The sequence below is a fragment of the Lepidochelys kempii genome, chromosome 10, assembly GCF_965140265.1.
Source record: "Lepidochelys kempii isolate rLepKem1 chromosome 10, rLepKem1.hap2, whole genome shotgun sequence".
NCBI lineage: Eukaryota > Metazoa > Chordata > Testudines > Cheloniidae > Lepidochelys > Lepidochelys kempii.
The window spans coordinates 38,193,453-38,218,246 of NC_133265.1; the positions used below are offsets into that span (position 1 = coordinate 38,193,453).

The following is a 24,794-nucleotide window of genomic DNA, read 5'->3' on the forward strand; positions in this document are numbered from 1 at the left end:
TAATAACAAGCAAACAAGACATATGCAGTGTGCAGGATCAAGCGGCTCCAATAAACTATGGGGCTCTTTGCTTCAAGAAATATCTAATCTTTGGAATGGTAGCATTCACTGCAGTACAAAGAAGTCTTGACTTCTGTACGGTGACAACGAAACCTCCTAGTATGCGCTACAGTATCTGTGGATAAGCCTTTTGTGGATCAGTATGATCTCTCTTCACACTTCTGTTGCTGAACTCCCACGTTGGTAAGCCGAACATCACTTTCCGGTTATCTTGGCCACTATTACTGTTGATTGAGGATGCTGTAACTCATCCCTGTCAAATACTTACCATAAAAATTTGATTTTAGAGCTCTCTCAATTCACTCACCCTAAACTAATTCACAGAAGTTAGAAACAGCGAACTGTAATATCTCTCTCCAATAATATTCCTCGCTCTTCCTTCTGAATCACACTTTTCTCTGCTCTTAAATGTCAGTCCCTGTTTAGCCTGTGGCAGACTGTACTGACCAGGGAGTTTTTACTCTTCAATAGCTCCTATGACTCACTTATGCTCTCTGCCAAGTAAGAATTACTTTCTGAGCTCCCCGTCTCTAGACTCCCTCCCATTCAGAACCTGGCATGAAACTGCGAGAAGAGAAAAGGCTGTCATGTGATTGGCTGCTGGTCTGAACCAGGGTTCAGGCAAAGGGCCTGTGAAGGGAAACAGTCCTGCTAACCAAAATAGTTTTATTTTAGGCATTGTGAGGAAGCCTTAGTCTTTTTCCTGATGAATAATCACTCCACAAAATGGAACAGAGGTGCTCACAAAGACTCCTGGTCTAGCCCAGAGCTGCATACCCATTTAGTATTGTAACTTGCCCTAAGTGATCTCAAAGATAGAAGAAAAAATGACAGGTAATATAATAATATAGATTTGGGTTTGGAAGTAAGTTTACATAGTGGGAAATACACTTAAGGCATTTCTTTACCTTTCTGATGTGCCATAAAACAATGTACACAGACTATTGCCACTTTCCTGTGTGTAACTGATCAAGGCACAAGATGAAGTGTTTGTCTGGGTGAATGCAGCACTCACAAACGCCAGTAAACCTGTAGGTTTTTCCCCCCACAGGTTTGTGCTAATCACTCCGTATTTCCACACATTAGACATAACAGTACCATAGATACCAGTAAATCTATACTGGCATACTGAAGAAGCCACTACACACAATGCAATGATTGGAAGTTATGCAGCTGCTATACTCAGACTAGAATTATTTATTGTGATATATTTCATCTAAAGTTACAGTAGAGGCAGGTTATTGCTGCCCTTATAAGTAATGATCTAAAACCTACTGAAGGCAATGGAAAGACTACTACTGACTTCAATGGTCCTTGTATCAAGCCCATCATCACCAACTCTGTGCAATATCTATTCAAGGAAAAAATTATTAAGACCAGCCAGACAACTCAGTGATTCACTTATTACAAGGCACCAGAACAGTGTTGGAGATAGATGCCAGGATAATTCTTATACTTTCAGGGTACTCATTGTCTTTTGTGGCCTTGATCTGTAATCAGCATTTCAAAGTCTGTCACACATTCGCTGGGTGAAACTGTTGGTTGGCTTATGAACCTTAACTTTTACAGTATGTTGCCTTGTGACATATCGGCAAAACAGGCAACTCATAATCTATGCATCCTTTGCATAGAAAGGAAAAAAGCTTGCAAGAAAGATCTTCTTCTTCTTCTTCTTTTGTGTGGCTGGTGTAGAGCAGCAACTACAATTTCACCTGAAGTTGATCAAGCAAAATGGCTACATCAGGAGTAGCAGAATTTATTGCAGTAATGCCTCCTTCATATTTATAAATTGGGCGAGACAGATGATATACCATGGTGCACTACTTCCTATTGCAGATGCAAGCATATTTAGAGGCACTTAGCACAATACAGTTAACTGTGTTTTCTTCTTGATTCACTCTGGAGTAGCATTTTCAGTCTTACAATGAAGTATTTAAATCTCTGAAAAACAGTTACTGCTACAGTGTGTATAGTACTGTAAACGTGCAAGGTTCTACCACAATTTTAGAAGCCACAGCCAGGTAAGGAGGAGAGAGAATGTAAGAACATAAGAATGGCCATACTGGGTCAGATCAAAGGTCTATTTAGCCCAGTATCCTGTCTTCTGACAGTGGCCAATGCCAGATGCTTCAGAGAGAAAGAATAGAAAAGGTAAACATCAAGTGATCTATCCCGTCGCCCATTCCCAGCTTCTGGCAAACAGAGGCTAGGGACACCATCCCTGCCCATCTTGGCTAACAGCCATTGATGGACATATCCTCCATGAGTTTATCTAGTTATTTTTTAATCCTGCTATAGCCTTGGCCTTCACAACATCCTTTGGCAAAGAGTTCCACAGGCTGACTATGCGTTGTGTGAAGAAATACTTCCTTTTGTTCGTTTTAAACCTGCTGCCTATTAAAGAGAGGAAATTACAGCAGCAGCAGGAGGTGTATTACATGAATGGCAGTTCCTGGAAGCATCCAGGGTTACTAAGGGAACCATGTGGTGGAACCTTTGAGAAGCCACATCTAGCATATACTTCCTGGTGCCAGCACAATTCATCTGTTGGATTGGTTAGACCATGGCCCTGCCTTCGCATGCCCAATAGCATCTAGGCAAGCATAAGCACCAGGTTCTGGTTAGCCCTGTGCAGGCGTGAAAGGAACGGAAAGGGCTTCCTGAACCAATGTGCCCCCACCCACAGAATCTGGCCTTTAATATTATAAACATATATAATGGTACTTTTTATTTACTTATAAAGACACACTATCAAGTAGTTTTGGCCCAACGTTCTTCCTACTTAAAAGGGACACCAACAAACTGAATTCTAGTCTAGCTCAAAAACATCAGTTAAAGTAATTCCAGGTCTTATGCAAGCCACTGAGTCCCCCTGATGATTTTTGTGATTTTACATCACATTTTCCTATTTTTCTTTAAGTTTTTTGATCTCATGTGAAAAATCCTCACAAACAGCAGGATAATCTGATTGCACAAAGAAAACTTATTGTACACAAACTTCTATCAAATGCACAAAGTTAACAGACAGATGAGCAAATGGGTCTCCTGATTCCTAGTCCAGTGCCCTTTTTTCCATCCCCAGCTCTGCCACTGAAAGGGCAAATGATCACACTTTGCATCAGCTTCCCACCTTTAAAATGGGTGAATTTACCCTCCGTTGTAAAGCGTTTTGCACTCTGTAGATGAAAAATGCTGTAGAACAGCAAATTATCATCATTATTTATATGTATTACAGTAGTGTGTACAGGCCCCAACAAAGATCAGATTGCAATTAAGCTAGAACTGTACAAACTCATACTAAGAGACAGTCCCTCCCCCCAAAAGTGTTTACAGTTTTAATAGACATGACAAACAAAGGGTGGGAAAAAGGAAGAATTACCATCTCCATTTTACAGACAGGGAAATCAACTTCTAAGAGGTCAGTTTAAAAAAAATGAGGCATGCGTTCCACAAATAATAATGGACCTGATTTTCCTTCCTCACACCAGTATATGTCAGGAGTAACATCACTGAATTCAGAGGAAAATGGGGCTTGTGGTTAAAGCATTAGACTGGGACTAAAGCAATGTGGTTTTAATTTCTGGCTGCCACTGCCTTCCTGTGTGCCATTATTATTATTATTATTAACAAAAATGCCTTTAAATAAAGCCTTAAAGGCAAAAGTAACAATGACCTAACAAACACCAAAGTCAACAGAGAATCAAAAGCAATCCAAAAGGGTACTACAAAAAGGAGAGATTTAAGCTATTAAGTATCTATTTTTAAAAAATCTGTATTGTAAACCTAGTTGATTACAATTTTAGGGTTCCATGTGGCATTCTGTGCACACCAAACAATTCCCATCAACTTCAATGGGAGTTTTGCGTGCACAAAGAATACTGGCTGGGGTCTTTACAAGGTTTTCTTCATAGATCAACTTAGAGGTGAAACAGTTATTCTGATGAAGTCAGCATTCTGAGTGTACTGATCACTATGCAAAAAGTCCACTGCAGGCTGAATCTCAAAATGTTTAGGGGAATAAAGTGATTGTCATTTTGTACCCCAGATGAGAGAGAAGACTGGAAATTAAAATAAAGACATAGCTTGAATTATCTTAACTATGGGTTTGTCTGCATGGCTCCACCATGCAGACTATGGGGTATGAGCTGCAGAACACCCTAAAGTATTGGGCTATAACTGCGGTCAAAAAACAATAAAGAAAAGAGTCATTCTAGGGGCGTAGAATGTCTGCACCCTTATGGATGGATGCGATGCACAAAGGCCTGAGAGAAGAACAGCTCTTGTTTCCAGAGCCTTTGCACTGTTTCTGAAGGGTGAGGGCAATACAGTTCTGTATTGTAGTTTCAATGAATTATTTACTCAGAGTTCTGTATTAATATGCCTAGTAAGGAATCTATTTGTCAAAAAAAATTTCTGAATCTTTTTTGTTGTCTGTATCGTTATGTACATACTTGCTGACAGGTATTTTGAAATAAATGACCAAAAATAATTGAAACTGGTATGATTATATTGTGTTATTTTGACAAATAAAATACACAGAATTTTAAAATACTGTGCGCAGAATTTTTAATTTTTTGTTGCAGAATTTTTAATTTTTGGCACAGAATTCCCCTAGGAGTAAAAAATAATCTGAAGAGCAGTCTCCAGTGGGCTGGCAACAATTCCGAAGAATTTGATCAAGTGGCTCAGAATAGGACTCACTGGTGGTCTCGGACAAGATCAGCATGTAACAGGTTTGCTCAGGATCAACAAATTCATCTCCAGGCTGCACGTGAAAAGTGCCACACAGCTGCATCATCAAACATCATAAATACAGATTTCCAATGCCCTCAGTGTGGCCAACTCTGTGGATCAGGGTTTGGACTTCGGAGTCATACACATAGGCATAGATGAGAACTGCGACAATATCACCATCGTCAGCGATGGACTACCAACAGCAGGGTCTACATGAGATAGTTACTGTGCAACATTGCAATTCACACCCCCACAGTCTGCACGGTGTTTTAAGTTAAAAGTGGAGCTAAGTGAGCAGAGAATTTCATAGAAGTGATTGTGCAAGGACAGAAAACAAGGACAAACTGGGGCTGCACCACCTAGAAGCAGATTGATTTGAAAAAATACCTATTTAAAAGCTCTAGAAACATACGGGGCCAAATCCATGCTCCATATAACTCCACTGACTTCAGTGGAGCTGCATCAGAGATAAATTAGTGTCTGAAACTCTTCAAAGAAAATAAAACTTATTTGCACAGTGAAAACCTTAAGAGCTGTTGCCCACTACTTTCTAACACTGGGAGATATACTCCCAACTAGTGCTCCCTGTGAGGGATCTGGATCTAGTATTGGCGGCATCTCCAATCACTGCTAGGATGACTTTATATACTATAGAAAGGCAGACCTTCTGTGATAACACTGTTTCCAATCAATGCTGCTAACACAGAAAGATAGCATACAGATACTGGAAACTTAGGAAAGACTGGCTCGTGCATGACTTGTCCTTGCCCATGAACTTAGTGAGATGGTATCTATAGATCCCTCTTTGGCTGTTTATTGACCTTTGCTTATTTCAGTCTTCCTCCATTACGGGGCCCTTTTGTCCATGTTAATTTCTTCTGTTATGGTGGTGGTGAAGGAAGTGTTTGAGAGAAGAGGAAGCTGCGTTTTACTTAGTAAGCAAGACATATTTGCCTCTTTGTATAAGTTCTTGTCAAACTAATCAGATCTATAAATTACCTCTCTTAAAAGTTGATAACTAGCTTTAAATGGGAGGAGAGGAAGGGAAGCATAGAGGGCTGTAAAGCAATTTTGCATTATTGATGCATCCTTCAGGAAGGGCAGTCTTGTTAACACATGAGACTGGGAGCCACAAGATTTGAGTCCTATCCTTTACTACAGATTTCTTGTATGACTAGATATATCACTTCACCTGTCAATTTCCTCAGTCTGAATTGACAAGAATATTATTTACTATACATAGAGCTGTGCCGCTGTAAGCTTGCTAGTGTAGACATAGCCAAAGACTTTGCTTTGGTTGTCACTGGCGCTGGACCTTGCTCTCCCTCGATATTCCTCCCTCCTGGCTTTTAACCTGAAAAAGATTTTCAGAAATTTAATTACCACCATGATGGTGGGGTTCCCCTACTCATATATTCTCCATCTCCCTTTCTCTACAGTATATTTTTTATTCTTTCTATTATGTACCTTCTCTATCTACTTATATTTTATATGGGTGGTTTGTTTTAAATACTTTAAAAAATGTATTTCTGAATTAATGTAGTGTTCTGAATGATGGAGGCTGCTTTATACATATCTTTAATCAATATACCAACTTGCTGCACTGGCAAGAAGAGCAGGAAAGGAGGCATGAAAAATCATAGGCCTTGGTCACCAATAGTGTCAATGAGACTCGAGTACTGAAGAGCATACAAAAGAGGATCGGTGGGGCACAGGATATTTTAAATCAGCATGGAAAGAAATAGGCCTGATGTGGAGGGTGCAATCCAGGTACCCAGTCTTTTGGTCAAGGTATACAACAAGGTTCTGACCATATGGATGTTAAAGAATCCATTACACACATAGGCGCCAACTCCAAGAAAAAAATGGTGGGTGCTGAGCACCCGCTGAGCACCCACTGGCAGCCAGTGCCCCACCTCCCCACAACACCTCCTACCTGCCGGTGGCCCCTCCAATCAGCACATACCCCTTCCTCCCAGTGCCTCCCACGCACTGCAGATCGGCTGTTCCATGGTATACAGGAGGTACTGGGGAGGAGCAAGGGCCAGGCACGCTTGGGGAAAGGGACAGAACGGGGCAGGAAGAAGCAGGGCAGGGGTGAAGGCTTGGAGGAAGCGGTGGAGCAGGGGTGGGGCCTGTGGCAGAGCCAGGGGCGTCAAGCACCCACCACCACATTAGAAAGGCAGCGCCTCAGATACCACATTTAATAAGTTTAGATGTGTTAACGCCAGAAACCTGGCCCAATCAAGCTTGAATATTACTTTCCATTTTCCTAAATTTTTCTTGTAGTTTCATCTAGGTAATTTATCTTTTTCTGTCCTAAACTGTTGTATAGTGTTTCTATGCTCTGTTAGAAACCTCCTGGGTTTCATTCCAGAGAGGCTGCATGTTTTTGGGTAAAGTGATCCCTGTGTATAATTTCTGAAGCACTGTGGCATCCTTTGGGATGAAATGTGCTAGAGAAATTCAAGAGAAGTACCCATTTTGAAGTGTCTCTCTCTCACTCTGCTTGCAGGTTTTGTTCTGGTCATTGGATTGGTGACTTTCTACCGTATAGGGCCCTACACCAACCTGTCCTGGTCTTGCTACCTGAACATTGGGGCCTGCCTCCTGGCCACGCTGGCAGCCGCCATCCTCATATGGAACATCCTTCACAGGCGGGAGGACTGCATGGCACCTCGGGTTATTGTCATTAGCCGCACTCTGACTGCTCACTTCCGCAGGGGACTGGAGAATGACTATGTTGAGTCACCATGCTGAGAGCATGTGCTTGAAATGGGAGAGTCCTCTGAGGAGACTTGCATTGGAATTGTTTTCTATAAGTATACACTGTAATTTAAAATTAAGTGTTGAAGGACATCACAAAGCTCAAGCTGAAAAGAGGCCCTCAATTATTATCTGAATGGGCTCTATCTATCTATCTATATGTATAATACACATAATTATATATATATATTATACACCACCCCTCTTCCTCTACTGTACAATGGAAAAATATTAGGACTTTACACCATATGCCAGGAGTTTTCAACTGTGGCAGAGACAGAGTGAGTGTGGTGAGGGTACTGAAAATGGGAAAAGGGCAACCTACTACTTTAAAGTCTTCCCTTATTTTGAATGAAGTTATCCTGCTCCCTAATGACAATGCAACAAGATCAAGGGCTCAGCTGTGTTCACAATCCTCCTTTGGACCCAACAGACAGACAGTCTGACAGAGCAGGAAATTTTTCATGGGTGTCAAAATTTACAACAGCATAGTTTAGGCTTAGGTAATGTTTCCTTTAAGGTGAGTATCACATACCCAATTTTTAGGAACATCTAACTTCGCTGTAACATTTCTTCCACACTGAAGCATAGAACACAATCTATTACCCCAGAAGCAAGTAATATAATTCTAAATTATATTTGTAAATATATGGGAATGCAAAAAATTAGGGTGAGTTTTCAGACACTGTTTTGTCCTTAAAAATAGAGGCTTTGGGAGTGTTTAAGTTAATTTTGCAGGCAGCTAGAGGTGCCATTAACACGAAAGAGAGGTACACAGCTAGAACTTCCTACACACTGTGCTGAAAGTGCACTCCATTGTTTACACTGTGGGTTAATATCTATGAGAAGAGCTTTTACCGTGACCTCCCCATACCCCCAAATATACTATTAACTTATTTTGTTAGAAATGGCTACTATGAATGAATATCCTAAATTATCTTTTCCCACAAAGTGTGCAAACTTGGCATGCAATTTTCAAACTTGGGTGCCTAAGTCAGCACGTTCATTCTGCACATAGGCACCTAAAGCAGATACTTGGGAGCATAATCACCACACAAATGCAAATCAGAGCACCCAAATTTGAGAACTAGGCATTTAAGAATTGATTCTTGCAGGTCAGACCCCACAGTGCCAAATAAATTGGTGAGAGTTGAAGATATTCAGCACCTTGCATGATCAGTCCTCTACTACATAAGTGTGACGCTATACACAGGGGTGGGCAAACTTTTTGGCCTGAGGGCCACATTGAGTTTCCAAAATTGTATGGCAGGCCAGTTAGGGGAGGCTGTGTCTCCCCAAACAGCCAGGCATGGCTTGGCCCAGCACCCGCCTCCTATCCAACCCCCCTGCTTCTCGCCCCCGATGGCTCCCCCGGGACTCCTGCCCCTCCAACCCTCCCTGTTCTCTGTCCCCTGCCCACCCCCCGACCCTCCACCCCTGACTGCCCCCAAATCCAACCCCCCCCTCATTCCTGACTGCCCCCCCGGAACCCCTGCCCCATCCAACCCCCCCGTCTCCTGCCATCTGACCACCCCGACCCCTGACCACCACCCCCCCAACTCCCCTGCCCTCTCTCCAACCCCCACTGCTCCCTGCCCTCTTACCACACTGCCTGGTGCACCAGTGACTGGCAGCGCTACAGCCACATCACCCAGAGCACCAGGTCAGGCCGTGACGCTGCACCTGCGCTGCCTGGCTGCCCAGAGCATTGCGCCGGTGGCACGGTGCGCTGAGGCTGCGGAGGAGGGGAAACAGCAGGGGAGGGGCTGGACTAGCCTCCCGGGCCAGGAGCTCAGGGGCCAGGCAGGAGGGTCCAGTGGGCCGGATGTGGCCCATGGGCCGTAGTTTGCCCACCACTGCGCTATACGGCATGATGGCTCACGTCAACAGTGTGCATGTAGCATCAGGCAACAAACCAACAAGCCGAAAACTGCACTGCAGAAGTCCCTAAATACAAGAGTTAGAAAAGGACAAGCAGCAAGGAGAAATGTTTTTTAAAACTTTCAGTAGATGTTACCTTGATCATACTCACTGATAAGACTGAATGACTATGAGCTGCGAACATTATAAAATCTCTCTCTGAGGCTGTGCTGCTGCTCCCAGCTGAATTCTCTGCTTTTCATCTTTGTCACTGTCTCCTTTATATTTCGCTTCACTTTGTTAAAAAGTGATCAAGTGGCTCTTAAATTCTGTTCTGCACCCAAAATTTCACGTAATAAGGAATGCAGCCCCAGTTGCCACTCTGCACGATGCCCAAAGTCAGTAGCGCTCTACAGAGCTTGATGCTCTAGAACCAAGGACTTCTAGAATTCAGCCCCCCACAATGCCTTGCTCTAGACAATCAGAGCAGAGTTCTATAAAGCTGATAAGAAGTTTTTTCTTACACCAGTTTATAAAAACCAGCTGAAGTTTGTTTCCATTTCCCTGACTTATTTTACAGAAAAGCAAGGTATTTTCTAAAAATAATTGTGCTATATTTACAGTTTTTAAAAATAAAGTATTGGAATATTTAAGACATATTACTTCAGCTAATATTGCAATATCTATATTATAATATGTACATTAAAATTTAAAAGTCACCTATGTGGTCAGTAACATTGTAATACTTGGTATTACTGTGTTTATTTTAAATGTATAAATAAAGTGGAAAGTGTTCAATTCCCTGTATATGATGTACTTTGTATTTGAATGGCAAATAATAAGACCAATCATTATCAATCATGTTTCGGCTGTTTAACAAAAGAGAATCCACATGGTCAGAATGTTTTATTTGCAAATCTGACCTTGAAAAGTGATGGCTATCCTTCTGAGACATTTGAAAACCAATTATTTTCATCAGTGGTGCATTGTGACAACAAGTCACAAGGTGTGCATTTACCCCAGACATCTGAATCCATCAGGTGCAGTGAAAGGCCCAAGACCAGAGGCCAAGTGTTTTCAACAGACCAAGAAATGTAGATGTTTAGTTAAGTCCTGATTTGTGCAGCTGTACCAAATGCCTGAAATGCATATTTCAGCACATACATTAATATTTTCATAATATCCATTTTGTAATGAATCATGATTCAGGTTAGATGATATTATGGTTTACTGAATACATCTACCTACAGTAGGAAAGGAGCCTGAGACATAAGCCCTTGTATCCAAGACCTGGTGTGAGGCCTGCGGCCTGAATAAAAAGTAGCTGTCAAGCTTTGCTGATATAGAGCAAAGTAGCCAAGTTAGCCGAAGTCAAGCTCTGCCTGCTTGCAAGCTCACAGAACCTGGCAAGAACAGGGCTGGTACTGCAAAAAAACACATAGATTCATAAGAAAGGCTAGGCACAGGACACTCATACAAACACATTCCAGAAGGATGGTACCAGAACAGCCTGATAGTCAATATGGTACAAACACTCGCCCCACCCCCAAAGATAACAAGAACTACAAATACAGAACCGTATTTCCTGCACCCTTCAGAAACAGTGCAAAGGCTCTGGAAACAAGAGCTGTTCTTCTCTCAGGCCTTTGTGCATCGCATCCATCCATAAGGGTGCAGACATTCTATGCCCCTAGAATGACTCTTTTCTTTATTGTTTTTTGACCGCAGTTATAGCCCAATACTTTAGGGTGTTCTGCAGCTCACACCCCCATAGTCTGCATGGTGGAGCCATGCAGACAAACCCATAGTTAAGATAATTCAAGCTATGTCTTTATTTTAATTTCCAGTCTTCTCTCTCATCTGGGGTACAAAATGACAATCACTTTATTCCCCTAAACATTTTGAAATCCAGCCTGCAGTGGACTTTTTGCATAGTGATCAGTACACTCAGAATGCTGACTTCATCAGAATAACTGTTTCACCTCTAAGTTGATCTATGAAGAAAACCTTGTGAAGACCCCAGCCAGTATTCTTTGTGCACGCAAAACTCCCATTGAAGTTGATGGGAATTGTTTGGTGTGCACGGAATGCCACATGGAACCCTAAAATTGTAATCAACTAGGTTTACAATACAGATTTTTTAAAAATAGATACTTAATAGCTTAAATCTCTCCTTTTTGTAGTACCCTTTTGGATTGCTTTTGATTCTCTGCTGACTTTGGTGTTTGTTAGGTCATTGTTACTTTTGCCTTTAAGGCTTTATTTAAAGGCATTTTTGTTAATAATAATGGCACACAGGAAGGCAGTGGCAGCCAGAAATTAAAACCACATTGCTTTAGTCCCAGTCTAATGCTTTAACCACAAGCCACATTTTCCTCTGAATTCAGTGATGTTACTCCTGACATACACTTCTAAATTTAACAACTGGCCAAAAGTGGCGCCTTAGGCACCGACTCCATGGGTGCTCCAGCAGAGCACCCACCGGCAGCTCCCTGCCCCGGCCTGCGCCTGGTCCCAGCTCACCTCCATTCTGCCTCCGCCTCCTCCCCTGAATGCACCGCCCCGCTCTGCTTCTCTGCCCCCCCAGGCTTCCTGTGAATCAGCTGTTCACGCGGGAAGGTGGGGCAGGCTGAGAAGCAGGCCGCCGGCTTCCTGCTCAGGCTCAGGGATGCGCAGGTGAGCTGAGGCGGGGGGGCGTGAGGAGGGCTGTCCACGCTGCAGCAGGTAACCCGGGGGGTGCGCAGGGGAACCGCTCCCCGCCCAGCTCACCTCCACCACCCTGGGCCTGAGCGCGAAGCTGCCGCCTGCTTCTCAGCCCTCCCAGGCTTCCCACGGGAACAGCTGATTTGCGGGAAGCTGGGGGAGAGGGAGCAGGGCGATATGTTCAGGGGAGGAGGTGGAGCTGGAGCGGAGGTGAGCTGGGGCCAGGCACAGCAGGGAGCTGCTGGTGGGTGCTTTGCCCTGGAGCACCCACGGAATCGGCACTTAAGGCGCCACTTTTGATGTGATCAGTGGGGGGAGCTGCCGCTACGCTACCCCGCCCCTAGGAGCCAGAGGGACCTGCCGGATGCTTCCTGGAAGATGCCCCAGGTAAGCACTGGCGAGACTCCCCACCTTTCCCCCCAGCAGGTCCCTCTGGCTCTTAGGGGCGGGGTGGGCACCCACTACGGTGGCCCACAAGACCCTCCAGCCTGGTTCTGGGGACAGTCAGGGGACAGGGGAGGTGGGTGGATAGGGCAGGGGTCCCGGGGGGGCGTCAAGGAACGCGGGGGGTTGGATGGGGCAGGAATCCTGGGGAGCGGGGGTGGGCAACGACCCCCTTGTGGGGTGAGGAGGGAACCGGTTGTTAAGATTTTGGCAGCTCATCACTGCCTATAACCACTGAGCCGGGGCATTAGGATCGTGCTTCGCTGATAATAAACCTCACGGAGTGCCTTCATACACCTTAACAGATCTTGTGGTCATTGGGCAGTTTGCTTGAGGTCTGCTGTACCAGCTGTCTATGCAGAGCTGGGACAGCACACAGAAACAACACACATGCAGTCAACATCTGACAACATTACTAATTAATAGCATTAAAAGTAACATGAGCATGGGTACTAAGATGAGATGTCCATTATCATACGGACATAGAAGTCCATTTGACTGCTGCTGACCATGCCAGGTACATCCCATCTGCTGTTCTGCTAGATGCACTAGGTATGTCCTGACATTGCATTGTTCTCAATGGATGACACCACCATGACAGGTATAGTACAAGACCAGCAGAGAAAAAGTTAATATAATACCCAAAGGGTAAAGGTTTCAGCTTGTTTAGGATGACAGAGTGTGAATGAGGGCAAAGAGAAGGAGGAAAAATTAAAGAAGTGTAAAGGGAACAAAACTTCATATGACTCAAGTGAAAATAAATCCCACCACTAAATGAGTCATTACAAATGTTTAGATCCCACCTTTTGATGAGTTTGATGGATTTGAAGGCCTCATCCATGTCCCCAATTGTTAGATAGAAGCTGAAGTTCAGCATAGCTTCTCGGGTAGTTTTGTCACACTCTTCCAGACCAATGAAATCTCTCATGGGCTTTTTGGCAACCATTTGAGGGAGTTGTACTGAGCCAGATTCCACTTGTGCTTCTTTCTCAGCTTCTCCTGGCTGAAAGGAAAACCACCATCACTCAGGTGCCAAGCGGGCTTCAACACACTCCCCTGACCTACAAATACAGAATTCTACAAGATTTTAACCATATGACTACTTGAAGTCAATGACAGAACTCCCTTAAATGGGAGAAGGATCAAACTCTTACAGTTGTCAGAATAATTAATACTATACTACTTTTCAAAGTGCCTTTTAATATAGGAAGGAGCGTCTCTAAAGATTACTAAAGCACATAAGTCATTAGGCTCAACATTTGAATTTCTTCAGTTACAGATAAGAGGTTTGTACAGTATCCCAGAATGAGCAGGAGTAACCATTACAGGTAAGGTTTCATTATAGTTTCTAAGTTTCTATGATTGATCTCTGCCCAATGGTGAATTTATGTTTTAAGTTAACTATCCAGATCTTCTTATTTTTTACTCCTGTCTTCATATGAGGAATCCCATTATTAGTACTCAGATTTACAACCATATTCCACAAAAATGGCAACTTTGGAGTCCCTAGAGCCTCAGTAAGATCTAAATTACAACTCCACTCAGAGCCACAACAGGGCAATTTAACTATTCTTCTGAAAAAAACAAGAGGAATCCCTTTGTTGTGTCACCAGCATCAAATAGCCTCTTTAGACTTTAAGAATTAACTTTTCACAAGCCAAACACAATGAAACATCTTGGTCTGAGCCAGTGATGAGCTGGAGCCGGTTCGCACCGGTTCACTAGAACCGGCGAGGGACAACCGGTTCTAAAAGGGCTTCTAAATTTAATCGGCCAAAAGTGGCGCCTTAGGTGCCACCTCCACGGGTGCTCGAGCCCTGGAGCACCTAAGGGGAAAATTTGGTGGGTGCAGAGCACCCACCGGCAGCTCCCTGCCCCACCCCCATCCCCATCTCACCTACGCTCCGCCTCCTCCCCTGAATGCACCGCCCCGCTCTGCTTCTCTGCCCCCCCAGGCTTCCCGCAAATCAGCTGTTCACGCGGGAAGCTGGGGGCAGGCTGAGAAGCAGGCCGTCGGCTTCCTGCTCAGGCCCAGGGATGCACAGGTGAGCTGGGGCGGGGGGCGCAAGGAGGGCTGCCCGCACTGCAGCAGGTAACCTGGTGGAGGCGGGAAGCCACCGCCTGCTTCTCTGCCCCCCCTTATCCCCGGCTTCCCGCCGAACAGCTGATTCGCACGGGAAGCCGGGACAGGCTGAGAAGCAGGCCGCGGCTTCCCGCTCAGGCCCAGGGATGCGCAGGTGAGCTGGGGCGGGGGGGCACGAGGAGGGTCACCCACGCAGCAGCAGGTAACCACTCCCCACCCCAGCTCACCTCTGCCTCCCTGGGCCTGAGCGGGAAGCTGCTGCCTGCTTCTCAGCCTGCCCTGACTTCCCGACGAACAGCTGATTCGTGGGAAGCCGGGGGGGCGGGGGGCACGGAGAAGCAGAGCGGGGCGGTACTTTCAGGGGAGGAGGCGGAGGTGATCTGGGCCTGGGTGCGGAGCTGCCAGTGGGTGCTCTGCACCCACCAATTTTCCCCGTGGGTGCTCCAGCCCCAGAGCACCCAGGGAGTCAGCGCCTAAGGCGCCACTTTTGATGTGACCAGTGGGGGATCCGCCGCTCCTGCCTTAGCTACGCTCCCCCACCCCTAGGAGCCAGAGGGACCTGCTGGATGCTTCCTGGGAGCTGCCCCAGGTAAGCACCTCCGGGACTCTCCACCTCGCCCCCCGGCAGGTACCTTAGGGGTGGGGTGGGCACCCACTATGATGGCCTACGAGACCCTCCTGCCTGGTTTTGGGGGCAGTCAGGGGACAGGGAAGGGGGTGAATGGGGCAGGGGTCCTGGGGGGCAGGCATCAAGAAATGCTGGGGGGTTGGATGGGGCAGGAGTCCCAGGGGATGGGGGTGGGCAACGACCCCCTCGTGGGGTGAGGAGGGAATCCGTTGTTAAGATTTTGGCAGCTCATCACTGGTCTGAGCCACCATGGATGCTGAATCGTCCTCATTCTAAATAATTTAGGCAGTCTCTTCAAGCCATCTTCACTGCCAGAGAAGTGTAGGGAAAAGCCATATGTTAACATTCAAGGGAGCTAATCTAAAAACTATGCAAGAGCACATTTAAAGCCACATATTAATGAATAAAATACCTGAAGTATTAGCCAGACTAAGTAATGCAAACCACAGTGCAAATGAGTGTTAGATACAATTTGGGGAATTCCTGGTTGAGGGAGAGGGAAAGACATTGTTAGGTCGACTTACAGTCACCGCAAAAGTTACTGTGGTGGTTGGTTCATGTTTACACTACTCTCCTTGTGTTGGTGGTGTGCATCCTCACCAGAAGCACTTCTACAGACTTAAGAGGGGCAGTGTGGTCGGCTGAGAGCCCGGGCTCTCAACTCTGCTTGGCTGACCCCCCACCCGCCCCTGGGCTCTCGGCAGGGAGCCAGGAGCTTCGGCTCAGCTGGGCTCCCTGCAGGGAACAGGGACCCTGCAGTGTGGGTAGTACCTAGGATCCCTGCAGGGAGTGGGGAGTCGGGTGGGCACAGTCTGGCTCAGAACAGGGAGCCAGGTTGGGACAGCCCTCCCAGCAGGGACCCCGGCGGGCGGAGCCTGGCTCAGAGCGGGGACACCGGGAGGAGGGGCAGCCTGGCTGTAAGCGGGGCGGGCACAGCCTGGCTGGGCACAAGGAGCTGGGACCCCGGGGTGGGGGGCAGCCCAGCTCAGAGTAGGGAGCCTGGGCAGCAGCCCTTCTGGGAGCAGTGAGCCAGGAGCCCAGGGGAAGCTGCGCTACAGCTGGAGCCCCGCCACCTTCCCTGGAGTGACAGCCCAAGCTGTGAGACGGGCTTTCTTGTCAATTTTACGGCTCCAGCATGGAGTAAGCAAGTAACCAGGAGTGTCTACACAAACACAGTTGCCCTAACTACACCGACATAAGCCCTGCGCCTTTCATGGAGGTGGTGTTATTATGTCGATGTAGCAGGGCACTTACATAGGTGGGAGCAAGACTGTAGTCTGGACCCTGACATAATTTGTTGATGTAAGATGCCTTATGTCGACCTAACTCTGTAGTGCACACCAGATCTAAGACAGGTCTGTTGTGTCAAGTGGACTTTACCATGTTTAAAATAGTCACAAAACTATGATATGTTTACCGTGTCAGTAAATAAATAACTAGTAATTCAGCCTTTAAAAGAAATGTACTGATTGGAAAAAAAATGGAAATGGAGAGGGAAAAGAGGCAGATGAATGAAGACTGTGGAAGGAGGCAGTTATAGATACTTACAATAGGCTTATAGACACATCCTCTCCGAAACAACAACTAATGGCAGCAAAAAACAATACAAAAGGAGAGAGAGGTAAAAATCAAAGTAAAATATAAACATGGAGCATGAAGGATAACATGCATAAGGTGGAAGTGGAATGTAGCAGCTCTTTTTTTCATCTTGCAATTTATGGACAGGCAAAACATAATTAGATGTAATCCAGATAAAAGCCAGCTCTTCATGGAAAGGTTATTGTAGTCTATTTATTAGAAACAGGTTTGGGTTGAAAAGTTCAGATCCGGCTCTGAATTCCCCACAGTTTGAGACAATCCAGATGTAGGTTTCTTGTTTAGTCCCTTTTCTTAAGAGATTAGGAGCTAACCACAAAGTTTGGATCCACATCCAAACTTCCCAAAAGTTACAGGTGGTTGAGTGTAGTTTGCACCAATTAGGCATTCAGTGTAGTGGAAGATAACGGTAACTTATACCCATTTGGTATTTAGTGGGGACTGAATTTAGTCCTGATGTAAGTAGGCTGCAGCTCCTGTTAAAGTCAAAAGGAACTGTACCCTCTTATGCCAGGGTTAAATTTTACACCCAAGAGTATCACGGATGGTGCTGGCATAAATTAAAGTAGAAACGGGATTATTTTACATTCTCTTGTTAGTTGCTTTTCCTGATAATTGCTCCATCTCCTTTGCTTGTATATCACTCACCTTTTGCACATCCATGGAATGCCAAATTAGTGTAACTTACATTACATTGTCAATACATTCATTTTATTACTACCTTTGGGTATATCTATATTGTGATAAAAGACCCAAGGCCTGGCCATGGCTGGCCCAGGCCAGCTGACTCGGGCTCACAAGGCTCAGGCTGCAGGCTTCAAGAACCTGCAAAGGGGGAGAGTCTCAGAGGGTCTCCAGCCCGAGCCTGAATGTCTATAATGCAATTTTTAGTCTTGCGGCCTGAGCCCTGAGAGCCCGAGTCACCTGACCTGAGCTCTGAGATTTCAGGTCACAAGTTTTTTTATTGCAGTGTAGACATATCCTTTGTCACAACTTTCATTGGCGCTGCACCTGCTTACTCCAAGCTCCATTTGGCTGCATCTGGCCTCAAGTGCAAAGAAAGGTGTTAGCATGTGGTTGGGGCAGAAGTAGCCAAGGATGTCCTCTTTGTGATCTCTCACCTTTTTTGCAAAGTAATAATGTGGAACCTCGATGCCCAGAAGAGCCTGGTAGGTTGAAGGCAATGGGAAGCTGTCCTGAAGCAAAAGACCATGCTCTTCAGTACTGAAGAATGATATAATCAAAACATCCGGCTGGAAGGGGAAATAAAGTATTGTTTTGTTTTAATGGTACAATATCCTATTTTAGTTTTGTTTTTATTTTCCATTTTCACTTGGCAGAGTCTTCACTTGAACAAAAACACCACACAAACACCTGCTGGTGAGGGCAGAGCTACAGGCTTCCTCCCTACAGTAAGTGGCCAACAAGTCATTCTACACTTTAAAATATGTTTGCATAGGGCCAGTCACCTCTGCCTTTCAGGAACCAGCCTCCCCATCCTTGAAGAGGGAAGCCCCGGTAGCACACTCCTGCTCCGGAAGTCTCTGTTTTAAAGACCCAACACAGACTCAAAGAAACACTCACAACTGCTTTTAAATTATTTTTAATCCAGCATTATTCCTAGATCCATTTTAAGATCTCAAACAAAGTATTTCACTACAGACGGTATATACGGCGTATATCTACACAGCTGACATTAAAGCGCTGCCACTTTAACATGGCTGTGCAGTCACGGCTCCTACGCTGGGAGAGAGCTCTCCCAGCGCTGTAATAAAACCACCTCCATGAGGGGAATAGCAACCAGCACTATTTACACTGCCACTTAAAAGCGTTGAAACTTGCATTGCTCAGGGGGGTTGTGAAAAAGTTCCTCCTCTTCCTTGGTGGGCCCTGCGCTTATTGGTGGATTTGCTCACCTCAGAGATTCATGGCAGCCCTCAGTTTGGCCACTTTTGCAAGTGGCTCAAACCTGCCGTTCACTCAGCTAACCTTATCACTGGCCAGCATGGGGAAAAGGAAGGAAAACAAACCCCGTAGTCTCTGCTGGTCCACCTAGTGGGTCGGGGAACAGGCCAGGGACCTTCCCCTTTGGTAGGACCTGTTACCCAATTTCGGACTAAACAATTTCGGGTGACAGGACCCCAGAGGTGAAAGTAAGCCGGCCATACCGGGACCAGCTCTCCCTGACAGCAATTTAAAGCCCTGGGATAGCGGCGGCAGGGCTCCGGAGGGGATTTAGAGGGCCCTGGAGCTCCAGCCGTCACTACCGCCCCTTTAAATCTCCGCCTGAGCCCCGCCACCACTACCCCAGGGCTCCGGCAGCAGGGCTCTGGCGGGGATTTAAAGGGCTCTGACGGGGCTCTGTCTGGGGTGGGAGTGGTTGCCAGAGCCCAGAGCCCTTTAAATCCCTGCCTGAGCCCTGCTGCCGGAGCCCTAGGGTAGCGGCGGTGGGGCTCCGGAGGGGATTTAAAGGGCCAGGGCGGTAGGAGCAGCTGGAGCCCTGGTGCCCTTTAAATCCCAGATGGAGCCTGGCTGCCACTACCCCAGGGCTCAGGTGGGGATTTAAAGGGCTCGGGGCTCTGGCAGCCACTACCACAGCGGACCTCCAGGCCCTTTAAAGCTCTGCCAGAGCCCCAGGGTAGCAGTGGCAGTCAGGAGTCCCCAGGGCTCCTCAGTGATTTAAAGGGCCCCAGGCTCCACTGCAGTAGCGGCAGCTGGTGCCCAGGGCCTTTAAATTGCCCCCAAGCCCCGGGGCTCCCAACTGCCTCTGCAGCTGGTAGCTCAGGGGTGATTTAAGGGACCAGGGGCTCCTAGCAGCCAATACCGCAGCTGGAGCCCCGGGACCTTTAAATCAAGATTAAAGGGCCCAGGGGATTTAAAGCCCTGCCCCTTCCGGTTGAGGCCACGCCCCCTGCTCAGGACTCCAGATTACCGGTAAGTCCTTTAACTTACTTTTACCCCTGCAGGACCCACAGTCCAGGTCAACTCTTCCTGTATCCAATGAGGAGTTGAGAGGGATGGGGGGGAACTCAGGCCCACCCTCTACTCCAGGTTCCAGCCCAGGGCCCTGTGGATCACAGCTGTCTATAGTATTTTGTGTAACACCTGTGTGACAGCTACAACTCCCTGGGCTACTTCCCCAAGGCCTCCTCCCAACACCTTCTGTATCCTCACCACAGGACCTTCTTCCTGATGCCAGATAGCATTTGTACTCCTCAGTCCTCCAGCAGCACACCCTCACTCTCAGCTCCTGCGCACCCCTCACTGACTGAAGTGAGGTCCTTTTTAAACCAGGTGCCCTGATTAGCCTGTCTGTCTTAATTGATTCTAGCAGCTTCTTAATTGGCTCTAGGTATCCTAATTAGCCTGTCTGCCTTAATTGGTTCCAGCAAGTTCCTGATTGTTCTGGAACTGCCCCTGTTACCTTACCCAGGGAAAAGGGACCTGCTTCACCTGGGGCTAATATATCTGCCTTCTATCACTCTCCTGTAGCCATATGGCCTGACCTTGTCACAAGGTGTTTTTTCAAGTGTAGACAAGTTTTTCAGCGTAGACAAGGCCTAAGGCTTTAGTTGTCATTCAGCATCCAAAACAACATAGATGTCTACTATTTAACCTTCTGTCTGCATAACAATATCCCTGGAAGTCAGTAACCCTCCCTGTAGGTTTGAAGAACAATATATTTGTTAGTTTACTATTGCTGCTCAGCAGTAGCAGGAGCTCACAGACTGTTTTGGGTTACCACACCAATATCAGAGTTATTTGATAATTCAGCAAAGCACTTAAGCACACACTTAACTTGAAGCACCTAGTCCCAACTGAAGTCAGTGGAACCACTCACATGTTTAATATTAAGTGCAAGTTTAAGTGCTTTGCTGAATAGAGGATCTCAGACTGAAAATTATTTGACTCTTTTCTGCTTCTTTATGTTTAAAGACTCAAAATTATTTAAAAGCTAAACATTTTGTTTTGCTTCTTCTTCATATTAGAAATATCAAGTCTTAATTTCCTTCTCTGTGCTGGAGAACCTTGACAAGGTCTCCGGAGGACCAGAATGTGATGCCACTCAAGACTGCAACCTAAACTTCACCTATCATTTCCCCACTACTCAGATTCTCCAAAGATTTTGCCAAGATTATGCAGCAAAGAGAAATGCAAGGTCTTGACATGTCTAATCTGGAGAAGATTATGGCAGGATTATGCATGGATCTGGACCCTGGTCTGGAAGGGACAACATGGACCAATACAGTTTAGATCCAAGGAACAACTGTAGGTGACCCCACCAGACAGCTGATGAGGAGGAAGCATTGTCAGGGTAGTGAGGTCAGGAGTGCTGTAAGCACATTAGAAAGGAAGAGCCTTTGATTTATTTGACAGGCTCTCTGGTAAAATTAAATCTGGGCAACATTCAGTGTTAATTCACCACTTTAAAAAAATGTAAAAAACGAACAGAAAAGAGTCATTTCTGAGAAGTGCAATAAAGAGGTATAAAGGCTGTCTCAAAAAGGCAGTATAGAGGAAAGACTTTTTTTTTTTCTTTTGGTAATTTGCAGTTCAACTTTAATTGAAGGGTCTTTATCATTCTAACTAAACATATCTTGTTACTAGAGATGGGCCCAAGACACAAAATTTGGATCCATATTTCAAAATGGAATGGTGTTTCACATCTGGGATTCTGGATTTGATCCACTGATAAACAGACCTCACTTGCACAATTCTAATCCAGATCCAAGCTTGGATTTTGACTATCCCCAAATTTCAGATATTTGTTCAGACCCACCTCTACCTGCGACACTGAGATTTGAGTTCCTTCGTAGAGTTATTTCCCTTCCTCTCTTACTTTCTAACTTTCAGTGTTTTTCATATTTTTACTCAGCCATATATACTTATGGGGAAAAAGCCGCCAGAGATGAGCAATGAAGAGCAGCAGTAGAGCCTTCTGCAAACCCTCCAGAAAAGCCCCAATGATCTCATGATGAAAATCAATATCTCTGAGTTTCTGTGGGAATAAACAAAACTAAAACACCCCAGGTTCAGAGAGGGATAGCTCAGTGGTTTGAGCATTAGCCTGCTAAACCCAGGGTTGTGAGTTCAATCCTTGAGGGGGCCATTTAGGGATCTGGGCCAAAAATTGGGAATTGGTCCTGCTTTGAGCAGGGGGTTGGATTAAATGATCTCCTGAGGTCCCTCCCAACGCTGATATTCTATGATTATTGATTTGAGCTTACAAAAACCACAATATGAGTGCTCAAGTTAGCTTCAGGAAAAACATTTTGAACTGGCCTCCTGCTCATGAGATTTTCTTATTTTCTTACCACAAATTCTAATATTTTCAGCATGAAACCCACTGCTAACAAGAAAATGTATTATGACCAATAGAAGTCACAAGTACTAGACTCTTAAAAGTTTGTTTGGCTGCTACCTTCTGTGCACCGGATCACAGTATCTACACAGATAATTTAGTGAAGGCCAGAACCAATAGTTTATTACTGGGATTAAAAAAATCAGAACAGAGGAAGAGAAAAAACATACCGTGCTTTCTGAGCTCTCTGTCTGCTGCTGCTGCTTGTCTGGAAACTGCAGGTATGGTTCAAGGACTGCTTCACATACAAAAAGTCTTGGTTCACTATGGTCCCAGAAGTGGCTAACAGGGATGCGATCTTGCAGTGCTGGATGCTCAGTAACACTCCTGCAAAATAAAACGGAGGACAAACGTGTAAAGACAGGTGGAACATGTCCCGGGCTGCTTATTCAATTCATTAACATAAATAAGGGATGAAACATACCATGGGTTAGCCCCAAAACGATCATCACATATATAATATAAATATTTAAAATTTCCTAAGAGTGCAGTCAAGATACAATAAATTATCATAATAAACACAAACATTCATTGTATTAGGTTCAACCTCGTAATAGCAATGCAAAGAGTTCCAGGTTTGACACATTACTAAAGTATTTATAGCTTGCCCAACACCTTCATATCACATGTCCTCTTATGTATTTTATTTCACAACACGAAGAATTGACATTTATCGAATCCCCTGGGAAAGATGTATAATATTCACTCCTGGTGTTTTTTCTTTAGGAGTACTGGGTTACTAGCCAAACATACTAATGAATGGGAAAAAGCAGAAAAGTGAAAGATTGTGTGTAATGTCTCTCAACTGGTAACATAACTAAGGACTTTAAAGGATCCTTTTCAATGGTGACTAAACCACACTTTCATCTAAACTCACGCTCACTTAATGCAGCGCGGGAAACAGTTGATCCCCTTCCACTTAATTCCAGGGACCATTATTTATTCCTCTTGAATTCCTACACCCTCCTCCAGTGCTCATCTTCCAGGCAGGGTGGTGAGTGGGTGATTTCCTCTAAGCCAGTGCCAAAACTACTCTGTGAATCAGGCAAGGAAAAGGCTCATTCAGCAAGTTGCCATCCCATTTCTCCTCCTTTCTCCATAAAGCACGAGCACATCACTTATCTGGCACAACTAACCTCTCCACCAGCCCAACCAGCATGAGGTTGAACAAGTACATAATGCAGGCACCAAGGATCCTATACTTCAGCATGCAGCACTGCAATCTGTCACCAACTGGAAGTCCATAACAAAGATATGCTATAGAATTCATACTTACTTTGGCCTTTTAGCTGGAGAGCTACTAAAATAAATGTAGAACAAGCCACAAAATTGTGACGGGTCAGATCACATAAACCCCCTTGGGAACTGCCAACTGATGTGCCAAGACTACTTCGGCTCCTGCTTTCCTGCCCTATCAGATTAGGACTTCAGTGCACTGCCTGGTTTGAGCCAGACCCACTGGCCTGCTACAAACCCAGACCCAGGTCTGAACCTCGTCCCCTAACAGCTGTAGGCTTAACTGAAAGCAGATACAGAAGTGTTCCTGTCTTTAACACTCGGATGCCCAACTCCCAATGGGGTCCAAACGCTAAATAAATCCGTTTTACCCTGTATAAAACTTATACAGGGTAAACTCATAAATTGTTCACCCTCTAGAACAGTGGTTCTCGTAGCCGGGAGGGAAAGCCCCTGGCGCGCCGGACCGGTTTGTTTACCTGCCACGTCCGCAGGTTCGGCCGATCGCGGCTCCCACTGGCAGCGGTTCGCCACTCCAGGCCAGTGGGGGCTGCGGGAAGTGGCACGGGCTGAGGGATGTGCTGGCCGCCCAATGGAGCTGTAATTTTTCATAGAACTTGTCTAACTTGTCTAACATAGAGGCCTGGTCTACCCTAGAAAAGTTACCCATAACTGACAGTGGGGGTCAGTAAACTGTGTGCAGCGGATCTAATGCTGAAGCTGCTGCTAAGGTTGTCAGCGAAACACAGGTCTCTAATGTGACTTGGAGCCAGAGATACTAAGTGGAGGTTTAAAAAAAACAAACAAAAATAGTTACTAACCTTTCTGTAACTATTGTTCTTTGAGATGTGTTGCACATGCCCATTCCAATTTAGGTGTGTATCCAGAGCACAGCTGCCAGAAATTTTTTCTCCTAATGGTATCTGCCGGGTCAGCTCTGGCACCTTTTGGTGCCACACACTCATAGTGCCAGTATAAGGGGCCTTGCCAAGCCTGCACCCTTCAGTTTATTCTTACCAACCACTCTGAAAGCAGAGCCAGTGGGCAGGTCTTGGAATAGACATGTGCAACACATCTCAAAGAACAGTTACAGAAAGGTTAGTAACTGTTTTTCTTCTTGGAGTACTTGCACATGTCCATTCCAATTTAGGTGATTCACAAGCAATTGTATCAGAAGTGGGCTCAGAGTTCAAGGACGAGCCGACTGTAGTGCTGCTCAGCCGAGGTGTGCATCATCTCTGGCCTGTTAAGTGTTGGCATAGTGTTCTGCGAATGTGTGTACCGAGGACCAGGTTGCTGCTCTACAGATATCTTGAATCGGG

The 24,794-nt window shown here is 45.6% G+C and overlaps 2 protein-coding genes across 6 annotated transcripts in view; one reads left to right on the forward strand and one right to left on the reverse strand.

The window, feature by feature from the left end:
• TMEM204 (transmembrane protein 204) overlaps nucleotides 1–10,203 on the forward strand; it is a 45,774-nt gene extending 35,571 nt beyond the window's left edge. Inside the window, exon 3 of the mRNA XM_073362967.1 lies at nucleotides 7,310–10,203. Within this exon, the coding sequence (XP_073219068.1) occupies nucleotides 7,310–7,554 (245 nt within the window). The 3' untranslated portion in view covers nucleotides 7,555–10,203. The remainder of the gene's footprint in view (nucleotides 1–7,309) is intronic.
• IFT140 (intraflagellar transport 140) overlaps nucleotides 1–24,794 on the reverse strand; it is a 247,126-nt gene that overhangs the window by 71,548 nt on the left and 150,784 nt on the right. For all 5 annotated transcript variants that reach the window (XM_073362957.1, XM_073362955.1, XM_073362954.1 and 2 more), the window contains 3 exons: nucleotides 22,407–22,563; nucleotides 17,996–18,127; nucleotides 13,371–13,570 (listed from right to left, as the gene is read on the reverse strand). In XM_073362957.1, coding sequence (XP_073219058.1) covers nucleotides 13,371–13,570; nucleotides 17,996–18,127; nucleotides 22,407–22,563 — 489 coding nt within the window. The remainder of the gene's footprint in view (nucleotides 1–13,370; nucleotides 13,571–17,995; nucleotides 18,128–22,406; nucleotides 22,564–24,794) is intronic.